This window comes from Trachymyrmex septentrionalis, unplaced genomic scaffold (assembly GCF_001594115.1).
Source record: "Trachymyrmex septentrionalis isolate Tsep2-gDNA-1 unplaced genomic scaffold, Tsep1.0 scaffold22, whole genome shotgun sequence".
Classification (NCBI taxonomy): domain Eukaryota; kingdom Metazoa; phylum Arthropoda; class Insecta; order Hymenoptera; family Formicidae; genus Trachymyrmex; species Trachymyrmex septentrionalis.
The window spans coordinates 6,053,159-6,078,338 of NW_017305375.1; the positions used below are offsets into that span (position 1 = coordinate 6,053,159).

The window sequence follows — 25,180 nt, forward strand, 5'->3', positions numbered from 1 at the left end:
GTTTTACAATATAAATATAATTATACATTATTATATTATATTGTATAATTGTGCATTTAGTTTAGCAACTTTGTCTAATATAATTTGAATCTTTAAACATTCATTATTTTATTTAAAAAATATTTTTAAAAATTTGTTTACATTATGCATTTCTTATTTCAACATGAAATAAAGTATTTTATGTACATATGTATTATAAAATATTATAAAATATATATAGAATTTCGTTTTATTTTTAAGTTAAAATAGAGATATGGATATAACATACCTATATATTCAAGTTTACTCACCAAGAATATTAATTTCTACATCAGCCTCATCTTGTCCGGAATCATTCACAGCCTTGATAGTATATTTTCCAGTTAACTTTCGACTGGTGTTGGTTAACTGAATCTTAGTGAGGTAGTCTTCGTTATCAATTTTAACATTGGCTCCAGTTTGAAGTGGTGCACCAGCGAAACTCCATGTAACTGTTGGAGGAGGTTCACCTTCGACGTCAACTTCCAACTTCACTAGTTGACCTGCTCTTACTTTGATAGTCTGCAGCTTATCACGATTGATGTGCGGTTTCACTACAAAAAACAAGTTTTGTATAATATTATCTTAAATTATTTTGTAATAATTAATATACCAATCCAATATTTATTCAGTTTCTCACTTTTTATGAATACAATAAATTAAATTCTGACATTAGAGATCTTAAATCAGAATAGAAATTATAAATAAGATTAAAATTATACAATTATAGATTATATTTTTTCTAATTTACAATTATTAAGTATTTTGAGCTTTTCCTATATAACAAGTTATATTTAATTGTAATTTGTTAAATCAATTGAGAATAACAAACCTTTGAGAGCCAATGCTGGATGTAATTGCACAATCAAATTTTATTATATATAACAATTAAATAAGTAAAATTTTTCGATCCCAGATTTAGATCCTCTCCAGTAAATACATAATTGATAAACTTTCGTCTAATGTAATGCATTTTTCAGGCAGCGCAGTATTAAAACAATAGAAATTCTATAGATTCTAATCAATTAAATTAATTAAGTATAACATGGCAGCATTAGCTCTCAAAGGCTCGTTATTCTTAATTGATTTCATTTATTAGATTTCTATTGTTTTAAATTTAAGTGTTTACACTGCGCTGCCTGAAAAATACATTACACGGAAGTTTATCAATTATGTATTTACTGAAGAGGATCCAAATCAAAGATCAAAACGTTTTATTGTATATAATGCTTTACTCATTTAATTGTTCTTCTTATTCTTCTTTTTACTTTAAGCCTCCGTCCTGTGTTTATCTCTCTTATATGCTTGTGGTGTACACGCTGATTATTCAATTATCAAGAACATGGGACTTATAGTTTTAATGCCAATTCCGAACAGCGGATTTTTCGAGAGGTGTTTTTGTGGGATACTCTTGGAAGGTTGCCGGCATTTTCCGAGAGGAGACAAAAGTGTAAATATTTTGGTTCCTACTGAGATTGAACCCGGGATCTCTGGCATGATAAACTAGTGCGCTGCGTCTATCATGCCACTCATACTCTCATTTAATTGTTATATACAATAAAACTTGATTGCAATTACATTCCAGCATTGGAATGCCAGCTCTCAAAGACTTGTTATTCTTAATTATTGATTTATTTTATTAGAGCCTATAGAATTTCTATTGTAAATTTGTTAATCAAATTGAGATACTCACGGAATCTTGCTTTTGCAATGTGCGGCTTGGTCGGGTCGCTAGGTTCCGATGGTCCAGCCTTATTAACAGCACGAACACGGAACTGATAAGTGGAACCTTTTTTCAAACCGGTAACACGACCTTTTGGTTGTGGCGAATCGGTGACAAGAGCTTCCTCCCATTGCGAAGAAGGTTTCTCCTTTTTTTCAATAATGTAACCGGTGATTGGCGCACCGCCAGTATCTTTTGGAGGTTCCCATTTGAGATCAACGCGATCGACGTCCCAATCTTCGAGTTCCGGTGTTCCAGGCTTACTTGTAACATCTGTAAAAAAACATTTGATTTGATATTGCTATAAAAAGTAGTAAGTAATATTGCAGAATATTTTAATTAAACTGTGAAAATGATATGTATTATAAATCATTAATTTTATTCATTAATTTTATCATTAATTAAATTATACTTTAATAATAACTATACTTTTTTAGAAAGTTATTACATAATATCAATTTTTACTTTTTGAATAATTTCATTTAATAAAAAATTGTTTATTTATTTAATATTACTATTCAACTTACCATAAGGATTCTTTGCAAGTGTAGAGCCGTCTGACGTAAGTGGTTCCGATTCTCCTTCTTCATTTAGAGCCTTTACTCTAAACTCATACTCGTGTCCTTCCTGAAGACCCTTTACGTCCATCTCGGTATCCGCGGTACGACCAACTGGTATCCATCTGCCTGTTGATTTATCCAATTTCTCCACTTGGTATCCAGTGACCGGTTTGCCACCATCGTCTTCCGGTTTGCCCCATTTGAGTTTGCAACTGTTCTTCGTGACATCCGCCACTTTAAGCGGTCCTTTTGGCTTTCCGGGAGCCGCTGTACACAAAAAACATTAGTACAATAATTCAAAAAAAAAAAAGAGAAAAGTGTTTCATAATTTATATTTTGCCAGTTACAAAAATTTCATATATTGCCACTCACATAATATCGTCACTTCAACTTCCGCCTCATCTTCACCATGAGGATTGACAGCCTTGATCTTCCATACGCCAGTATTTTTGCGCAGACTGTCGGTAATAGTGAGCTTCGTATTGTAATCAACATTGACGATTTCAATGTTCTCACCGGATTTTACTTCATTGCCGACGTGATACCATTTGATTTCCGGCGGTGGTTCGCCACGTACATCCACGTCGTACTTAACAGTTTTACCGGCTCGTACGACAATCGGTTTCAAGTTCGTTCTGTCGATTCTCGGCTTCACTAATGAAGTGAGCGAAATTATACAACAAAATATTATTTTTTATATAATAAAAATAAATCTTTAAATGTTTTTCTACAATATTCTTTTTCTTAATTAATTATATTATTAATTGTAATATTAACTGTATTATTAATTGTAATATTTTTAATATTATATAAGACACATACATTAATTGTATTTATATTATAATTATATTTGATAGAAACTCACGAGCTTTGTGTTTGCAGATCTGCATCTTTGACGCGTCGGATGGAGGCGAGGGTCCAGCTTTGTTTACAGCAATAACTCGGAATTGATACTCGCCCCTTTCCTTTAAATCAGGTACTTTGCCTTCAAGTTGATTTCCAGGTACTTCGATAGCTTTTTCCCAATCGGGCTTGTACCGATCTTTTTTCTCGATAATATACTTTTCGATAGGCGCTCCTCCATCGAATTCTGGTGGAGCCCATTTCAAACTTACAGATTCGTTATCATAATCAGTGACTTCAGGCGTTCCAGGCTTCAAAGGTTCATCTGAAAAAGAATTTTTCAAATTTTATTCTAGAATTTAACAAATAAATGTTTAATTAAAATTTTAAAGACATAATAAACAAAAAGTTGAAACGTATTAATTAACTTCTTAATTTAAAAAATTGACTTTATATTATATAATCAAAGAAATTATTAATAAAATAATTTCAATATACAGGGTGTTTGGAATTTAAATGTCAAAACTTTGAGAACGTATAGAGGATCGATAAACTAATAGCGAATTTGATTGGATGCACTCAGTACGCACTGATGCACATAGCAACTACGTTTTTGTCTTTTTTCTTGAAAATGAAGTAAAACGAGCATATTTCTACCTTTTTTCTTAGTTTATTGATCCCCTACACGGTTCCGAAAAGTTTTGACATTTTAATTCTGAACATCCTCTGTTACATAATATTAAAATTTTTTTAATTATTAAGATAAACATTAGATACACATTTAATTATATATATAAGGAAAATATTAATATACCATAAGGATTCTTGGCAATAACGCCACGTTCACTCTCTAGAGGCTCCGAATCACCCTCGTCATTGACAGCTGTTACGCGGAACTTGTATTCGCTTCCAGGATTCAATCCAGTGACTTCAAATTCAGTATTCGGCGAATTTCCAGGCACTTTGCCGACTCTGACCCATTTACCAGTCTTTGTGTCCATCTTCTCGATTTCGTACTCTTTGATTGGCACACCACCATCATCCTCTGGTTTCTCCCATTTCACCTTTGCCGAGGTATTGGTAACATCGCTGACTTCCAGAGGTCCTTTAGGAGCATCCGGTTTTCCTGCAAGAAAAAATTTTGCTGTAAAGATCCTTTTCTTTTTAAGATCGACTCTTTTCTATCTAAAAATTGATTCGTGCAACTGATTACACACACACACACACACACACACACACACAAAAATAAAAAAATAAAATATTAAATTTAATCAGTAAGTTTATTAAATATTGATAAATATCCTTATACACAGAACGTCGTAAAAAGAATTTGAAAATTGGACTTACCGAGTACGGTAAGCTCGACGGTTTCTTCGTCTTTGCCATTAGCATTTTCAGCAACAAGCGTGTACTTTCCGGTATCTTTGCGCATTGCATTCACGATCGTAAAGTCCGTGTGATACTCGACATTCTCGATCTTAATGCGTTCAGTGGTAGTTAATGGGATGTTATCTCTCCAGATCCATCTGGTCTCCGGTGGAGGTTCACCAGATACATCCACAGACCATTTATGGGTGCGACCAGCTTTGATAATGACTGATTTGAAATTGGTTCGGTCGATTCTCGGTCTCACTAAAAATTTTCCCAATTTTAAGAAATAACTGCAATAGTTTTCTAATAATTGCAATAATTTTTATAAGTATTATAGCAATGCTGTAAAAAATTTTAACTCTTAGTGATCACTGGAGGTCTAAAGAATCCTCAAAAAGATGTGAGACTTTGTATTTCCAAAGTCTTTTTTTAAAACGTGATTTAAACTGCGTGATTTATCCGAAGTTTAAAATACCCTTTTTGCGCCAATGGCTGCATATTGTTCCTTGATCAATCTTTGTGAGTTTTTAAATATATATATATATATGTTAAAATTAAAAACTTTAAAAAGTTACTACATTTTCATGTTGTATAATATTTAAAGTATGTTCAGTAATTTTTGTGATTTTAAAGAACAAAGCTGTAAATACAGCAATCAAAACGTTGGAGTCATTTTGCCCCCTGTGTGACCAACATAAAATTCTCAGGAGTGATCACGAAGAGTTAATCATTATTACTAATTGGAAATTTTATCGATTCTATATGACTAACAATAAAACTTATAAACCATAGTAATTTTAACTTACAATTCCGGTGTTTGCACAGATGATTGTCTGTAGGTTCGCTTGGCTCGCTAGAGCCGGCCTTATTGTGAGCGCGAACGCGAAATTGATACACCATCTTTTCTTTAAGGCCTTCAACTTTAGCCTCAGGTGTTGAGTCGGTAGTCTTCATTACCTCAACCCAGTCGACGGCGAATTTGTCCTTTATCTCGACAGTATAGTGAGTGATCGCTCTGCCACCGTCGCTCTGTGGTTTCTCCCATTTCAAAGATACACTGACGTTATCATAATCAAAGATTTGCGGCTTGCCAGGTTTGCCGGGCTCATCTGTCGAAAATATTATATAAAATTGTCTCAAATCGTCGCTTCATTAACATTATCTAATTAAATTAAATTAATCAAATTAAATTAACAATATTTACGTTGCTAAATTTTATTTTAAACATTAATTTCTGCCTACGAAATAGTTTTGTTACCTGATAATATTCTTGAAGCTTCCACGGGTGCTTTCTATATAAAGATTATGCGTTTCGCGGATTTTCTCCGTGTCTAGATCCATTTTTGGATCTAGACCAACGTTTCGTGAATCTTGCAGTCCACTTCATCAGGGCGAGAAGCAGCCTGATACTGTAATGAAGTGGACTGCAAGATTCACGAAACGTTGGCATTCTGAAAATAGATCTAGATACGGAGAAAATCCCGCGAAACGCATAATCTTTATAGTTTTCTATTTTTATCCAGAAAAACTATTAATTATTAAAAATGTTAGATATCTTCTTACCGTAAGGATTTTTCGCGAGGATAGCTTCCTCGACTTCTAAAGGTTCGGATTCGCCTTCCTTATTGACCGCTTTGACACGGAACTTATATTTCTTCTTGGGCGTTAGACCAGAGAACGTGAAAATCTTCTCGTTGGGGCCAGTTTCTCCGGCTGGAATCCATCGTCCAGTATCCAGATCCATCTTTTCCAATACATAGCCTGTGATATCGGTACCGCCGTTATCCTCCGGCGTATCCCATTTAACTTTAACGTGATCAGAGCGGACTTCCTCCACTTTGAGAGGTCCTTGCGGAATCGACGGCTTGTCTGTAAAAAGATAATGAATTTATAAGATGTAACATAATTTTCGAATAATATTCTACAATTAAAAAATTAAGCGATAAAATAAATATTTCTTTGCCAATAAATTTAAATTGATTATTTTACCCTCAAATTTGTAATTTCTTTTTTAATTAACTAAAAAAATATTTTATTTTTTTTTGTTAAAATATATATTATTTACTGTAAATTTTCGCATAAAATTTTCTTTAAAATTAATTTAATTTATTCAAGAAAAATGTTAATTAAAAAAATTGTTAGTTTAAGAGAATTTTTTAAGATATTAAAAGATGCAATTAACTTACCAAGAACAACAACGTCGGCAACGCTTTCGCAGGTGCCAGAACTGTTCGTCAATACCAATTTATATTTTCCGGAATCAGGTCTAGTGGTCTTCCTAACTGTCAGTACGGTATTTCTTTCGTATTTGTCGATCGTGATTCTTTCGGCCGTATCCTGAATTATCTCCTTCTGGCCCAGGAACCAGTGCACCTCTGGTTCTGGCTCGCCAGCGTACTTGATATCGTACTTGATGACTTGACCCTTTTTGACGACTAAGTTTGTAAGACCATCGCCGACAATATATGGCTTAACAAATCGGGACTTGGCGATAATTGGTTTAGTGGCATCAGACGGTTCACCAGGACCTGCTTTGTTTACTGCTCGTATCCTAAACTCGTACTGCGTGCCTTCTTTGAGACCGTCAATAGTCGCTTGAGTCACATCGCCTTCAATCTCTTTGCCCGCTACCCATTCCTTGCCAAACTTCTCCTTGTACTCAATTATATAGCCAGTAATCGGGGCACCGCCATCATTGTCAGGCTTTGTCCATGTCAGATCAGCGTGATCCTTGTCCCAATCAGTTACGTCGACATTTGTGGGTTTGCCTGGTTCATCTAAAAGACACAAGAATATCTTTCATTTACTTCTTTTACTCTAATTTATATTTATGAATTACCAAATCAACATCCAAATAGTGAGATTAAATTTTTATAATTAACTTTTACATCTAAGATCATTTTGTTATCTCCTTTAATTTTTGAAGAAGATATGAATTTTATTGTAAAAGATAATATTAATTTCTACATTAAAAAAAAAAAAATCAATTAATTTGCGATAAAATTTACCCCATGGATCCTTGGCTAAGACTGGTTTGCCGAACATTGCCGGTTCGCTGGAACCGAGTTTATTCACTGCTCGTATGCGGAACTTGTATTCCCTCTTCGCAATTAGATCTTCGACTTTGTAGACACATTTTTCGCCAGATATGACTTCACCCACGCTATCCCATTGAGACTTTAAGCTAAGATCGAGGCGTTCAATAACATATTTCGTGATGGGTGCGCCGCCATCATCCTTCGACGGTTTGAAGGATACGACGCAGGAATTTTGGAAAATCTCGTTAACTTCAACATCGTACGGTGGAGATGGAACGTCTGAAAAAATAATTAATAAATATGAAAAAATAAAACATTTATTATTTTACGTACAAAAAAATTTATAAAAGTACAAACCTTGCATAACAATATTGACATCCTTTACTTCTTCACCCTGGTTATTGCCAATTTTAATCTGGTAGATACCAGACGATTCGCGTTGAGGTTTCTTGATTTTATATGTGATTTTATCCTCACCAACGACAATTTCAACGTCCTTGAGAGGTAGAGGTTTGCCGTCTTTCATCAGTTTTGCTTCCACTTGACTCTGCTTGGTGCCATCAACTACAAATTCAAAAAATAAATTTTCCATTTTATATATATTTTTACATCATAAATTTTATCACATTATACGTAAGATGTGAATCCTTACTTTTGAAAGGCACGACAAAGACCAATGGAGCGCTGCAGGGTCCTTCGACTTTGTCAGGGAAGTCAACAATCGGCTTGCTTTCGCCCTTCTTCACAGTGAGTTTACAACTGCTCGTTAACTGACCACTCTCGCACATGATTTCGCCATCGTCTGCCATTTCCAACTTATTGAAGACCAACTGATGCTTACCGCCGCCCAAATTCTTGATCTCCACTCTCTCATTAGGTTCGATCTTCTCGCCGTTAAAGTAGAATACAGCTGGCGCGGTCTGATCTTGAAGTTCGACGTCCAGCACCAACTTCTCTCTTTCAACCGCGACAGTATCCTTCAACTTCTTATTGAAGCGATTGGCATCTATAATTTTCGAGAAGATACATAACCATATAATCTTTTTTTTTATGAGCAGTCAAAGAATTAAATTAAAAAATATTATATTTACAGTTTATCACAATTTCAGCTTCGGTCTTGTCTGCGTTACTCACGCAAGAGTAAAGTCCGGCATCGGTGACTTTACAATCTTTAATAATGAGTTTTCGTTTCCTGCCTTCTTCCTTAATTTGTACTCTAGAACAGAAATTATTTATTAAAAAAGTGTAAAATAAAAAATTACGTAAAAAGGTACCTTTTGTCAGGCGTGATTGCTTGGTCACCCTTGAACCATTGGACTTCACCCGCGGCATCATCCAGTTCGCAAAGTAATGTCAAGGTTTCCTTTTCTATCAACTGCTGGTGTTTCAGCACTTTGACGAACTTGTAAGGATATTCTAAACAAAAAAAATATATTAAGTTTCATATACGGTTAAAGTTTTATAAATAAAAAATTGTAATTGAATTATTGTGTTTATTGTATTTATTTTTCAAAATAATGCCTACCGACTATAGTGAGTATGGTTTCGGTCTTGTCCGTCTGCTTGTTTATTTTGCAAGCGTATTCGCCACTATCTTCGAGAGTTGCGCTCCTGATCGCCAGCCGGCACACGCCGGACATATCTTTGGAAATACTATACTGATCTCCATCCTAAAAAAATTAACAATGGGATATTTTAAATACTGCAACGTTACAAATATTAAATATTTATTCGAATTTTCAGCGTAATAAATTACCTCAAGTTTCGTTTTGCCTTTATACCAGGAAACTTGTGCCATATTAGAACTAACTGTACATTCCATGTAAGTTTCGTGCTTTGTAAAGCCGCTAGTCTTTTTCGATAACGGCTTTAGGAAGGTAAACGTTGGATCAGGTTCTAAAATTAAAGGAATTCCAAAATATAAAATTTATGTAGTGTAAAAGTTTGATTCTTAGAAAGAAGATTTATTCAACCTATGTTACGTACCATCTACATTGAGAAAAGCTGTACTGGATACGCCAGCAATTTCGATCGTATATTTTCCAGTGTCTTCGACTTTGGGTCCAGAAATAACGAGCTGATAGCAATCCTCCTCGTTTTTAAATTTGTATTTCGCCGATGGGAATAATTCCTACATAAAAAGCAAATTATTTATCAATTACTTCAATCTTTAATCTGCTTTTCTATAAATTATAAAATGTATTACATAAAATATAATATACCTTACTCAACTCTTTTATACACTGAAAAAGAAGTGTTTAATTTTAAGCTATTAAAACGTTATGTTCTTTTCTCTATTTTTTAAATACTTAGACTGAGTTGTTCCACCTTTCAGTTCACTGTCTTACTTTCTTATGCTCTTACTCTTTTACTTTTTTGTTTATCCAACACATAAATTATCACAAAGTTTTTGAAGATAAAACAATCGGTCCCTTAAAGATGTTTTAGTTTAAAACTTTTTCCATAAATAAAATACTATATTTAGATTTAAAATACATAGTGTTTTCCGAACACGTAGTTTTGTTTATTGACTTCACATTGTTTTTCAGTGTAGCTCGTAAAAATAGAAAAATATAATTAAATAATGTTTATTTTTGAAAGAATACTTACGTCTTTTCGGAAGAACCATTTCGGCTTGCAGTTCGGTTTCGAAAAGTTCGCTTCGAAGACGACCTTCTTATCTTTGCCTTCCTTGGCATACTGATCTACCAGTGGCTTCAGGAAACTTTCTTGTTTCTGCGAAAAAATATCACCAATCAATTATAAATCATATTCGGAGATTTAATCAAGAAATCCAATAGTAGTATTGTTCAACATCGATAGCAATCGCTTTGCCAGGTTACAAAAAAAGGTAGTAAGAAAAATCGGCGAAAAATTTGAAAAAATGGCGTCACTGCCTCTCCGTATGAGCAGAAGAATGGAAGGCGAGGACGACGAAAAAAGGCACGAAGACAAAGTCTCTAGAAGGGATTCTAGAAGGAAACTCTAGACAAAAAACTTGCAAAAAGTTCAGTCGATCGTTTGTCGACAGAATTGGCTTGATAAGCTTGTCTTCAAGCTCATGACTTATCATGCTTATTATTGTGATCATGCTTATGATCTAGTGTTAAACGGTTTTGAGGAATAAAGAATATGTTGGCTTCCTTGAAAAAAAATAAAAATGTATTTGCTATTGCTCGAGCAAAATGCGCGAGAAGATAGTTGCTGAAGAAGGCTTTGCTTATAATACATTCAGAGACGACACCGCTGAAGAAAGATATTATTTGATGCAAGGGAATTCAACTGTGAATATTTTTGCTGATGTTTTAACTAGTCTCATTATTAAAAAATATTTAATAGATTTCAAGAAGTTAATTCGGATAAATAATGTTCAATATTAAAGTTTGCATCTCACAAGTAAATATATAAATTTAAAATATTATATTTGACATCCAATTTGAATTATTTTAATAAGCTAAAAAATATTTCAATAAAAAATATATTAGCTTATTTATTAATAATAATTTAATTAAAAAAGTAACTTTTTTCAATTATATTAATTAGCAACTTTTATAAGAAAAACTTGTCACAGATTAGGATCCCTGCAAATAAATTTTAAACAGAATATTCTCTCAAAACATAAGAGAAGAATTAGAGAAAGTTATATTATAGGTCGAGCCAGAAGATACAACAGAAACGACGTAACTTTGATCTTAAGTAATTAATAAAATAGAATTTATTAATCGAAGGCAGAAGAAACAGTAGTAGAATTTAGGACGAGACAATTAATTTGTATAAAAGAGTCGTCCAGAGAAAAAGCGAGCTCTCAGAGACAGAAGCGAATCAGAGACAGAAGATAGGTAGATCGCCAAGTTTCGAAGAGTGTCGAGGCAACAGGTACAATAGATAGTCAATATCACGTGAAATTATTGATGGGAAGTTCAATTCATAGAGAATCAATCCAACCTCCGTCTTGATGAAGTGATGCAGGATTGGCCAGTCGGGTATTAATTCGGCCAGAGACGGCCTACGCGATCCACTATTCTAGAAACAAGAAAAGGCACATCCACTATCACAGTATCTTTTCGGAATACGTCGGGTTGATCTTACTCGCTGATCGCTTTCAGCGGAGAGCTATGATAGGCTTTTATTTCAAATTTAGTTGTTATTGCTAACTTTATTTATATTTGGTTTTATAAGTTTTGTTGTTTCAGATTTTCTGAATCAATTGTCGCTCGTCATTGTGAGTTATGCATGATTAACTGCAGCGGTTACGATCATTAAACAGTTTTAATAATTCTAACAATTGTTAAGCTATATTAAGTTGTTACAGAATATTATCAAAATATAGAATATTAATAATAAATACTATATTAATTATTATTAAGCATAATATATAATTATCACAAATTAAATTATTTGAATATCAACAATATTCCATGTTTATTAATAATTCTATGATTTTTTAAGATAAATGTGAGTCACATAACTCAACAGAACGAAGTTTAATGATAAGGAATGTTATTTGAATAATCCATATATCGTTTAAATGAGGTTTGTCTATTTGACTAATGATCTTTAATTCAAAAACATCCATGACATTGTGTGCATGCGTGATAATAAGCAAATGTGATAATAAGACTCATTTTTAATTAAGCCAAGCGTGAGAGGCATGGATTTAATTACAGAACCTCGATTATCCGACCTAATGTGGACCGAATTTATTCAAGTTGGATAATCAAGATATTTTATTCCATTAAAAAACACGGTTTAGATAATTACAGAACCTCGATTATCCGACCTAATGTGGACCGAATTTATTCAAGTTGAATAATTAAGATATTTTATTCTAGTAAAAAAACATGTTTTAGATAGAAATAAGATTAAGACAATATTAAATAATCGAGATGTCGGATAATTGAAGTAATTCTATATCTGTAATTCTAAATTAATCTGTGTGATGCCCGTATCAGAGAGAGATTGAGATTAAACTTAAAATTGAGATCAAATTTGATCAACCAAAGTAAAATTTACTAAACTTGATATTGATCTTCTGATTGCTTAAATTCAATTTTAATCTCAATATCAATCTCTAGTCTGATAAAAGCATAAGAATTTATACAAATATTAACAAATTTATATTTACTCCTCTGCTTTATAATTTTTAAAAATTTTTATAAATTATTTAGAAAAGCGCAGGCCAAAGGGATCTCTCAATCGTAAATAGTCGCAAGAATTTAAAAATATTCTTCGGAAAAATTATGAATTTTAATTTAATTATACATCAAATTTTTGTAAAATTTGATTAAGACAAATGTATGTAGATATAAAATTCTTGCGAATAACTGACTGGTTTTCGTTTTCAACGATTTATTCGGTTTACATCCTTAGTCGGATTGATGTAACACCTGCCTTAATAAAACAAAGAGATCACTTACAGTAACTTTAAACCTACATCGTAAGAATCGATCTCTTTGCTGTGTTACAACAACAGAATTTTTATGTTTTATTTCGCTCAAAGGATCAAGAAAATCCAAAAAACACAGGGGTATTCTGGCAAATTATGATGTAAAATGATGAAGTAAAACGTAAAAAGTATTGTAAGAAAGTTTTATCTTAGTGTCTTTCTTAATTCATAAATTTTAAATTGTTTATGTAATATGTTATAGATAATTATGTGTGTGTGTGCTGTGATATTCAAATTTAATTAACCAGAATACCGCGCAGGAAATATAGTAGAAGCCTTGCGGGGCGGTTCTGCTCTCTGTTTTATGGCTTTTTGGAATTTAATACAAGGATGCATTCCCTTAAGACTTTTTTTCGCGAACCTTCTCCTTGGCGTGTGTCGCTAGTTTTGGCCAGTCGACGATTAGCTCCTGCAAACTTGGCCTGCGCTGAATGTCGAAGATATCCTACATGCCCGGCATACACACATCATGGTTAAAGTCACTTTTATACAATTAGCCAATAGCGCATGATCATAGAACTCTGATTTAGAGAAATATCTAATAAAAATTTAAAAAAGAAAGATGGCGTTTAATTAATTTTTTCCGACTAATGCGCTTTTTGTCATCAAGACATCTTATATGTATTTAATTGTTGAATATTTTTTATTTATAACTGTAAAATTCATTATATTAGAGTTCTTATCTTTTCCTACGTTACTTCTACATATTTAGAGATAATGCTTTTCTCTTAATGTGAGAAGTATCACATGCAATGTTTAGAATAGTGCCAATTACATCACACGTTATTGATAGACTAGGAACTTTTCAGTTACGTTAATTATCGTGCTTGCTTGTTAATAGAGAAATATGTAATAAATGTAAACATATACAGCTAGCCCTCAGTGTGCGCATCATAGTCGTGAGGGAAAGGAGAGTTTGAGAGATTTAACTCTCACTGAAATTTTTTTCGTCTTATTTTAATTATAAAAAATGCAACTTTGATTTTGATTCCAAATAATTTTCTTGTTGTCACAAATAAAATATTTTTTTCTCTCGGTTATGACTGTATAATTTCTGAAACTTTCATTAGTTAGAGCTTTGTTAGGGTATATACACATACATATATATATACTAGTATATAAGAAAAATTTTCGGATATATCCCTAATGCGATAAAATAATGTTTACAATGTAATTTCCATGTATTTTAGAATCTTGCATTATCAATTCTTTGTAATAAAATCAAATGTATCAATCCAGAATTTGAATAATTTAACAACTTAAAAGCACAAAAGAGGGATAGATGTAATTTAAAGTGCAGCATTAACTCTAAACCATAAAAGTGCATACGTTAAAAATGAAAAAAGAAAGTTATGTTGCTTGCGCGATAAAGTATAAGTAAAGGGGAAGTAGAAAACTTATATAGCAAACTTAAATTCCCAAGATAATTAATTTTAAAAAATCATATAAACAAACAATTCGAAATTGGCGCTGTAGATAATGCGCAATTTTTGTTTCTTTAAATTAATTATATATTATATCATTACTTGTACATGTTTCGGCCTTCTTAAATTTATAGTATATATTACAACACGTTATTACAGTATATATTACAATACCATAAATACCATGAATACCTTATAAAAGTCGATGTATGTTGAAGTAACAGTCAATATCATTGTGTGGTAGTAACATCATCCATTTCAGAATAAAAATTCTCAGTTTGAAAGCTGGATGGTAGTGAATGATTGGAAATCTAATTAATTGTAAATAATAATTAATAAGCTAAAAAACATTTTCATATTATGGTCAAGAAAAACTTACCCCACAATGATGTAACCGACAATTATATTGGTCAATTATTAAAATAATAAAATAAGTAGTAATAATAAATTAAGCTATAATAAAATTAACAGCGTAGTCAATAATAAAATTGTAATAGAGTTAAATATAAACGATAATATAATTTAACAAATTGTCAAATGTATTACTGATTAACAAGATCTTTGATCAAGAAACTTCAAGAAACACGATTTTCGTCGTTTCTTGTTAATCAGTGACACATTTGACAATTTGTTAAATTATATCGTTTATATTCAACTCTATTACAATTTTATTATTGACTATGCCGTTAATTTTATTATAACTTAATTTATTACTACTTATTTTATTATTTTAATAATTGACCAATATAATTGTCGGTTAGATCATTGTAGGTTAGATCATAAGTCTTTCTTAACCATGATATAAAAATGTTTTTTAGCTTATTAATTATTATTTACAATTAATTAGATTTTCAATCATTCACTACCATCCAGCTTTCAAACTGGAAATTTTTATTCTGAAATGGATGATGTTACTGCCATACAATGATATTGACTGTTACTTCAATATACATCGACTTTTATAAGATTCATGGATAACCAATGTATTGTAGCATATACTGTAAATTTGCTAAGGAAGGCTAAAAAATTAGTCAAAACATGTACAAGTAATGATATAATATATAATTAATTTAAAGGAACAAAAACTGCGCACCGTCTATAGCACCAATTCCCAATTGTCTGTTTATATGATTTTTTTTAATTATATAGTAAAATTTAGATAACGCCGCGAGAGTTTCAGATCTTCTAATAACAATCAACAAATCTACTATTCTATAATTCTTTCCTACTTTATAGAGATATAGTAAAATTATTTATTTTAAAATCTGTTAATATTTAAAGAATAAAATCAGATTGTAAGTCCTAATGTTTCATCAATGTTTTAAAATCGTAATCGTTGTACTGTTCTTGTCACTATGATTTATTATATAAATCACTCGGGAAAAGACCTTGAGCCAGCTCCAATTAGTTTCACCCTTCTTGTCGAGAGAAATTCGAAAGATCTCCACACCCGCTGACAAGATGACTATTTCCTCGCCGTCTTGAAACCAGCCCGATCCATGCTGTTCGCTTCCTAGCGACTAGGAGACAGAGGTAGACAAAGAAGAGAAGAGAAAGACACAGAGAAAGGAACAGGCAGAAAATGCATTCTTGAAGACTCTATCTTCAAAAATCTCTACTAAGTTACCGTTAGCTGTATGCTAAATGAAAACATTACTTAATGTATTTAATTGTCCAAAATATTATTCTGTAATATTATTTTAAATAAAAAATGAAAATGTTCATTAGTTTTCGACTTATTTTAATTTGTTTGTAATTAAATGAAAGAACATTTTGGCTGTTATAATATAATTGTCAAATAAAAAAAAGAAACAAAAAAAGAATTTCAAATCAAAATATGGATTTATAAAGTAAGTAATTCAACAGCATTACTTTCATTAAATTTATGTTACGTATATAACATTGTGTTTGTTTTTACATTCATAAAGACACCATCAAGCTGTTAATGGCGTGCTGAAATCGCATTCGCACATCTCCGTTATATATTACATCGATGGCGATTGTAAATGTGATGCGTAATCAATTTTATTTAAAAATATGCGAAATATATATATATATATTGAATTAAATTTGTTTTAAAGTTGAAGAGATATCCATATAAAGTTAAATAAAATATCCAAATAAATTTTAGTTTGTCTTGCTAAACAATTAACTTATTAATTTTTTTACATAGTTTATATTTGTGTGTGTGTGTGTGTGTGTGTGTGTGTGTGTGTGTGTGTATGTAGAATTAAACGTACCTTTTCCACTTTTTTCAATGCCGGCATGGGCTTCTCTACTTCCTTCAAATCTACTTTTTCTTGCTCAGCTTCTTCTCGCGCCCACTTTTGATATTTCCTCTTCTTCAACATAGCACGGAAGTCCATGCCACTGGCGTCTGTCATTCATCCAACAAATCAAAATTTAAAATAACAAAGCAAATTTTGTGTTATTACTAACGTACTCGTATATATATTAAATATTAGAATTATAAAGATTATATTAAATTTAAATTAAATATAATGTAAGTATATAATTCCAAATTTTTCAAATGTAAATAAATTAAATAGAAAAGCTCAATTCGTTCTTACTTCTTATGCAGTGTTCGAGCTTTATCTTATCGAGGATTAAGTTACTGATCTATATTAACTGGACACCATGCTAAGACAAAGATTGTGTTTCGGATACATGTAAATTATATGACTATAAGAATGTTAAGTTGACTCACCGGAAACATAGAGCTGCATCTCGGCGGAATCTTCGCCATGGATGTTGCTCACGACGATCTTGTAAGTGCCCTCGTCGTTGGGTTTCGTCTTCCTCATGCAGAGGGTGATCGTGTTGGTCTCCGAGTCAGTGAGGAACTTGAAGCGGCCACCCTCGATGATCTCGGTAATACCCTTGTAGAATTTGAAAGTTGGCGCGGGCGTGCCTTCCACCGCGACGGTAAGATACGCCGTCGAGTCTATAAAAAGAATGCCAATAGAATCAATATTGTTAAAATAAAAATATGTTATTAAAAAATATTTTACGTTGTAAGATATTTATTGCTGCAATTACATATATTGATTAAAAAAAAAAATTTTTAATAAGTTTTCTATTGATTGAAGAGCAAAATGCATTACCTTCGACGGCGGAGTACGATTCCTGAACATCGACGATCTGGGGTGGTCCACCTGGTCCAACATCTCGCAGAGGTGTACTAGGTAAATTGATCCTATTCTCGAGGTCCGCCACGCTGGGTCTTCTGATGTCCGCTGTACTCGGACGACGACGCTGTGCCATTCAAATAAAAATGTGATCAAATTTATACACACTTTGCCATCGCATTTAATATAGACATTGAAAAGCATTTAAATAAAAGCGAGAATATTTAAAGCATAACGCGCAACGACTTCTGCTAATCATATAATTTAAATTTGAGTTTGATAAATCAATATAATCAAAGAAACACAAATCATCTGTGTAGTTAATAAATGATTCTAATAAAAAACGATAGTTAGATAAATATTTACTTATTTTTTACAAATACATTCTATTTATTTTTTGTAATGATACAATAAAAATTAATTTTATTATTTTTTAAATTATTTCTTGCAAAACAGAAACGAAAAAAAGCAAAGAAATGAAAGTCGCCGTTGTCGTTTGAAAAATCTGCAGCGCTCATGCAATTTTGCATATTTTGTACATTTTAATTATTACTTACGTTTATTTACATTTTATCATTGTGAGTTAATGTTATTTACATTGAAAATTAATTTACATTATTAATCAGCGTTACGTTTCACGCATTAGTGACTTTGTGTTAGTCACTAAATCAAGTGAGTTTCAATAATGTTAGTGACAATTCTAAAACACATCCTTTTCTCAGAATACATTGATTAGCAAGATGGGATCAATAAACATAGGTAATTTCACATGAATTTCCGACTTTCATAAATTCTTTAATTATGAGTAGCCATTACGATTTCAAGATTTTCTTACTTAATTTTAACAACTGTTTTGTAAGATTAACGATTACTGTTAATCTTCAATTTAATTAAATTTTTATTTTTACAAATTATTTTAGAAATTTTGTATAATCAACTTACTTGCTTTCCATTTCTACATATTCTTTACATGTGTGTGCAAAGAAAATATCTTAAATAATTTATGATAAATAATTAAACCGAATATGTAAGAATCCCTTGAATACGAATAGTCGGAAAAAGGAAATAGAAAAGGAATATATTAATCAGATGAATAAGAGATTGAAAACAGGAAAATATAAAATTTTAATATTTTTTAAACATTTGTAAAACCATAGAAAACATAAATGATACTAAAGTCTATTTGTAGACATTTTTGCATTATTCTTTCTTTCAACTTTAGAAACAAATGCTCTTCCGATGGTGAAATATATGTTCTTATACAATAATGAAGATGTGATATTTGTGCGTCGATGCACAACTCGTGAAATTGTGGCAAAATGCATTTGCCATGAAGTGTGAATCGCAAAGCAAAAATGCGAATCACAAGTTACGCGTGGGATGAGAATTTAAAGCCGAAGTTAGTTAATCATTATTTACATTAAATAGTCGTCAGTCAAGAGACTTTCAGACGGGATTAAATTGCACAAGAAGGGACAACTTTACAGAAAAAAATAAAGATACAAATGCAAAATAAAGGACTGTTCTCTTTTCTGTAATTATAAAAAAATACAATATTAAATTTAATATTTGCAATATTATTTTATAGTATTATTATATTATTATACATACTATATTATGTTATTCCTACTAGTGCAATAAAATTCTTTTTTTTATAATCTATGATAAGGCTACCATACAGTAAGGATATCATTAGCGATGTTCTTGGCTTTGCAAGCCGTCGATGTTAGAATACTAAATTACATTAAGAAAATTAATAAAAGATACAGAAAGTTGGGGAAGAGAATGATACGTGAATTCAACATGATGTGTATGACATGAATGATTATTTTTATGTTTTGGCGATGAAATGATTGCTTACTCCGTGAACCAATCTGATCGTCGTCAATTAAATTGCCGTTCGAATATTCGTCTAATGGGAAAATCAGTTATCAGGATTATTTACAAAGAGACACATTACGATATCTACACGATATGCACAAATACGATGCCGTACATTTATAAATTGGAATGATGAGATGATGGAACATGTTTAATGTTTCATTTCAAAGAGCGACATCGTATTCGTGACGATGAGAATGAGAATATTTCGATTGAAATCTATTTAACATATAGTGTGAGCACGATAAATATTTACACCTATACATAAAATTCTACATAAATAAGTTATTTCACACATATATATTTTTGACATATAGGAACAAACTGCTCAGTTTCAAATCTATCGCAGCGATATGCAGAATTGCAGAAGAGAACTGAACTCTTCAACGTCAATCTTTTAATAAAAGGACAAATTATTATGATGATTAATTATATAAGATATATTCACCACAATTTATAAATAATTTTGTATAAATAATAAATTATTTTTAGCAACAAAAAAAAACAATAAAACAATTTTATTGTTAGATATTAAATTGAGATATTTCTACAAAAATAATTTTACGGAATAAATTTTTAAATATTTTTATTTTATTCATAGGATATCGTGGACGCTAAAATAAAGTTGCACTACTGCGACAAGTCTGATACTGAGTCGTACTGCAACTACTAAATTTTTAATGGTGGTAGATCTCGCACAAACAATTTTCTCAAAAACACAATGAGATTGATAAAAAAAATATGTCAGCAATTTTGCTTTCTCCATGGATTATTTATAATGTAAATTAACTCCAATTTCTTACCACCATTACAATCTAAACTGCATCTAAACTGCATCTATACAGCCGCATATAATGTACAGGTGTATCCGCTCGAACTAATAAGCAGAATTTCCGCAACGCGACCGCAATGAGCTTCTTCAGGCGTTATACATTGAACTGATTTATGTTTTTAATTTTAATTACAAAGTTCGCACATAAATCGATGCAATGTAAAAAAATCGCCGTCTGCAAGCGCATTTCGTCAGCGTTGACTATTCGCGAAAAAGTGCTCTTTGCAAAATATTTATAGAACATACAGGTTTATAGAATAACATCCAAAAACTTTGCTCATATCAATATGATACTGATTTCCTTTTAACAAAATTGTAAAGAAAAATTGGGAGAATTTTTGTCGTAAGAAACTTTCCTTTCTGACCTCAAACTTAATTTTGATAAAATTTTTTATTTAGAATGAGTAATAATTTTAAACAGAATTTCATTAATAAATAACAATCTCTCTATTAATCTCGATCAACTTTTAAATCTATAAATTTTTGTAGATTTTTGGAGGCTATTCAAAAATATCCTGTAAAAACAGTTTTCAAATTTTAAGCACGCAATAAATAAGAAAATAATATCGAAATAACGTATATATAAACGTAGATAACGTATATGTAAACGTATGTACAAAATAATATAAAAATATACATATGCGTACACGCACAACAGAGATATTGTGCTAACCTCTTTTTCTGGCAGCGCGCCTAGTCGGCCGGGCTTAGTCTGTGTGTGGTGCGTGAAAAAATAAAAGATGAGATAGAAACAGAAATAGAAACATAAAAGGGGTGGGCAAAGAGAGATTAGATTTTTTTATTTCTGAAGGGGGGGGGCTTCACAAGAAGTGGGCTCTTATCTTGGGAGTGTGCTCAATATAATAGGGGGAGGGAGTGATTCATTTTTCGATGTGAGAGAAAAGAAAACTCAAATTATTGATCAGTAAATTATTTGCCAATATGCTCTCAAGAACATATAATATTAAAAGATATTAAACCGGTATTAAAAATTACGGTATTAAACCGCAGATGGTTGAAAAAATAGCGGCTAGCGTGTTTACAGTAGCAGCAGCAGCAGCAGCAGCAACTTCAAAAACTTCAGTTAAAAACATGTCGCAGAATTATGTTTTTTATTATTATTAATATCATCATCGTCATATATCGTCATTATTGTTATTAATATTATTATTGCCGTCCCGTGGTAACGCGTGGCGTTGCTTTTGCCTCTCTCATCAGGGACTTCCCTCGTCAAGTACGTTTTTAGTTTTCGTTTTAGTTATTGGGCTTTTATTATTTTGTCTTTCTGTAGGCGAACAAGGAAATAAAATTGACGCTTAAAAATTATAAGAGCTTGAGGGGGGAGGGCGCAGAAAAATAAAAAAATTCAAAAAGGGTGGTCGGTGTCCGTAAGACAAAAAAAGAAAAAAGACAGAACAATACATGATACGAAAGATTGCTGGTATAGTACTTTGAGCAGGTAAGCTTTGTGTTATAGCGAACACAAATCTCACCTTTGTTTCGAAAACCTCACCGGGCCGTAACTTTCCCAACTGCAAAAATCACAGAGACGAACACATGAGGGTCAAGTGACTGCTCGTCATCGTAAAGATATTCCTTTCATCGCTTTTGTTAACACGGATTTTTGTTAAAGTTTCCCGATAGATTTACACAGAACATTAAAATACCTCTTTCTCTTTTACAGAAACAGTTGACAAAAAGCGCTGATTCCGAAAATGGAAAACAAAAATGCTCCTGCGTGCTGGCTTCGCTATTTCTGTTAAGGGTCAAGAATTGGCTCTTTTTGCCGGATTATAACGGAATTGCTTTTTGATTATTTGCTTAAGACAGAGACTCGGTAAGGACACGGATAAATAAAAGTCTGGGGTTGAAGGAACAAGGGGGAATCGCGGTAGACGAACACAAATGGGGGCTGTTCGAGGCTCGCCTTACCGACGTTGCGACGGCTTGTGCGTTTGCATTTCTGTGCGGGTGCATTGCTAGACAGAACAGTGCGATTCGGCGGTGCGCGTTGTCAGCTAATACGTCAATGAGTTTAGGTGCAACCAGATTGCATGTGATCGTATGAAAGAGACGGATCTTTTAAAGAGTGAATCGCCATTCGTAAGAATAATCTGAAAACTGCATGTCGATTATCTCAAACCTGTCACATCTTCATTATATTTATATGAATTTTATGACAACTTTGAACTATAATTTCATGGCGGTTTTATACAATCGCTGTTTCGTAAATTTATTATAACTTTTTAATATACTCGTAATTATTGATTTTTTATAACATAAAGGTTCAACATAATCGACTAAAGAGAAGCAAGGGCGTATCCGTGGCTAGTTACAAGATCACAACATTATCTTAGTGAAATTACTATTTACACTCATAAATATTTTTAATATATTGATGATTAAAACTTTCACTGTCACAAGAGAATTCAGAGGAGATTTTTAGAATAACCCATTAAATGTAAATTCGAGTCCAATTAAATTCTTGGGATTTTCACTTTTGCGCGACAAAATGTTCGAATTTACTAGATCAGTATGCGAGATAATAATTTAAATTTGATAGTAATGTACATTTAACTAACAGAAATGAAATAACAAGTGTTTCACACGAACGATGAAGCTTGATCGTCAGACATGATTCACACGTCTTGTCGCGTCGCTGCTCGAGATATTTATTAGCGTCGATGTCTATCTACAACGGCACAGTGCTTGCCAAGATTACCCAGTGATCTATTGGATAAAGATGTAAGCCAGAAAAGACTTAAAATCTCGTATGCGAATGATTAACATGCACACGAACAAGCCCTGACTTCTTTTGCTTCTCTCATCTCGCATTATCAATTAATATTATTGTTATTATTATTATTATTATTATCGTCAGAATATGCATATCGGTTGCAACAGATCCGTGCCAAGTGCAAAGATGCATTTTACTCGCTTCACGATCTTGGATTACGTATGTCGAAAGGCACGTGCGAGATGTTGCTCCAACATCTTTTATTTTATCAAATTAAACAAGATCTTCCAAAATATCTATTAATGTTTATTAATTTTCCAAAGTGTCTATTAAAAAATTATGTTAAAAAAAGAAATGCATTTCTTAAAAATAAAGGATGCTGAAACTTTTCCAAAGTTTACACGTCATCGTCGGGAATTTAATTGTTTGCTCTCGATGTGAAGTTTACTCATTAATCGTATAATCAAACCATTATATTTATAAAATGTGCGTAATTAAATTCAGGACGACTCGTGCCATAAAGTACGACCACAATAAATAAATAGTAGTAAATAGTAGTAAAAGGAGCAGCCAAGATCGAGCAAAGACAATCGGAAAGATTTCACCATTAGTAATAAAATTGCATTAAATAGTTCATTAAAAAATTGCGTTGAACTATATAGTTCTTTTTTATTTATATCCGTAGTGTGGATTCTCTTTGCGCGATACTCCGGTAAGTGTGTACGAAAGAGTGTGTGAGAAAAGTAAGTAGAAGTGCATTTGGTAGTCGAGTAAGGTTGCAGACGAGACATTCGCTTCCGCGTTTTTCTCTCAGCGATTTATCTCACCTTGCGCTCGTCCAGCACCTCGCCGGGACGAAGCTTCCTATGCTCCTATGGACCAAATCTCTATTAACCACTACTGCGAGGTAAAGATGGTTGTATTGTGCACGTGTATGTTTGTGTTTGCGTGTATACACAATAAACGATACTGCAACATGTTTACATTGTATAATGTATGATCGTTTCGATCGATCGGCATTTGTCCTACCCTGTTAGACATATCAAAACGCATTCCCCGCTTTATCTCTATTTTGAAACCGAACCAAGTCTCGCAAAATTGACTAAAATTAATTACATCAACGCAAGTTATGCGTCTGTTTAATTTTAGTAACTTTAATTAATGCTTTTCTGCTATTTTCATTCCCGAAAGTTGCTCTAGTTTTAAGCAGTTGAGCTAAAAATATTTATTAAGGTGTAACGCTAATTATAATTTAGAAAGATTATTTTAAGACAAAAAAATGTGAGATCTTATCTCGAAGTAATAACGAAATATCCGATGAAAATTTTACGGGGAACGCCTTCGATCGTCTCACTCTCAGCTGAGATAATCCACATAATCGTCAATTATCCGTGTTTCTTCGACGTTCTTCTTCAGGAAGTGTCCGTTTAGTTCTTCAAATTCTTGCTTTTCGCAAGTCAATACGCACCAATCTTGAAAGTCCTCAATATTACGCATCACAAGTTGACTTTCCATTCTCTTTTTCTTTTTGGGAGAAATGCCTTTGCTGACGATGGAAGATAACGGAACCTTTTTCGAAGGAAGGGACAAAGGAAGAAAGGAAGATGCTTCAGAAGCTGGTAAACTCTGGATCTTTCACGATGAGGGGTTTCTAATCTAAATCTCACGCCTTGCTGACACTAAACGCGACGTGCGTCACTCGACGAACTTGTCGTCGGGGATTCACGGCGCGTATCTATCACGAGTACGACACCACTAAGACCATCACTGGACTTACACTATAAAACTCAAAAAAAAGCTACAAAAAACCCTAGGGCCAACCAGCAGTAGCCAGTCTACCTACTTGTTCGTCGAGTGTCTTATGCGACTCGTTAATCATCTACCTAATGGGACTCGTACAAACACTTTGCACTTTGAAATATATTCAGTATAACATATTCTAAAGTAATACAGAAAATGGAAACCTATTTTATATATTAAATTAATTTGAAGAAATATAGAATTTGTACAAAAAATATAGATTATTAATTCAATAATAATATTAAAATACATATATTTCAATTAATTTAATATATGGATTTTATATTTAATATAATTTTCTCTCTATATTATTTTAAAAAATGTATAGACATTAAAATAATCTTTTTAAATATTATTCTCGTTATATATTTTATATATG

General features: G+C 32.2%; 1 protein-coding gene across 1 annotated transcript in view; it reads right to left on the reverse strand.

Annotated features, from left to right (window-relative positions):
• Window positions 1-25,180, reverse strand: part of LOC108748299 (twitchin) — a 97,478-nt gene that overhangs the window by 32,494 nt on the left and 39,804 nt on the right. The window contains exons 66-90 of the mRNA XM_018486349.1: window positions 23,829-23,873; window positions 21,758-21,796; window positions 20,938-20,976; window positions 17,528-17,678; window positions 17,131-17,367; window positions 16,664-16,800; window positions 10,164-10,289; window positions 9,540-9,684; window positions 9,310-9,449; window positions 9,079-9,223; window positions 8,828-8,969; window positions 8,645-8,769; window positions 8,206-8,559; window positions 7,911-8,117; window positions 7,524-7,832; window positions 6,702-7,292; window positions 6,079-6,384; window positions 5,322-5,624; window positions 4,492-4,776; window positions 3,959-4,270; window positions 3,167-3,469; window positions 2,674-2,955; window positions 2,269-2,568; window positions 1,712-2,014; window positions 291-572 (exon numbers count right to left, since the gene is read on the reverse strand). Of these exons, the coding sequence (XP_018341851.1) occupies window positions 291-572; window positions 1,712-2,014; window positions 2,269-2,568; window positions 2,674-2,955; window positions 3,167-3,469; window positions 3,959-4,270; window positions 4,492-4,776; window positions 5,322-5,624; window positions 6,079-6,384; window positions 6,702-7,292; window positions 7,524-7,832; window positions 7,911-8,117; window positions 8,206-8,559; window positions 8,645-8,769; window positions 8,828-8,969; window positions 9,079-9,223; window positions 9,310-9,449; window positions 9,540-9,684; window positions 10,164-10,289; window positions 16,664-16,800; window positions 17,131-17,367; window positions 17,528-17,678; window positions 20,938-20,976; window positions 21,758-21,796; window positions 23,829-23,873 (5,608 nt within the window). The remainder of the gene's footprint in view (window positions 1-290; window positions 573-1,711; window positions 2,015-2,268; window positions 2,569-2,673; window positions 2,956-3,166; window positions 3,470-3,958; window positions 4,271-4,491; window positions 4,777-5,321; window positions 5,625-6,078; window positions 6,385-6,701; window positions 7,293-7,523; window positions 7,833-7,910; window positions 8,118-8,205; window positions 8,560-8,644; window positions 8,770-8,827; window positions 8,970-9,078; window positions 9,224-9,309; window positions 9,450-9,539; window positions 9,685-10,163; window positions 10,290-16,663; window positions 16,801-17,130; window positions 17,368-17,527; window positions 17,679-20,937; window positions 20,977-21,757; window positions 21,797-23,828; window positions 23,874-25,180) is intronic.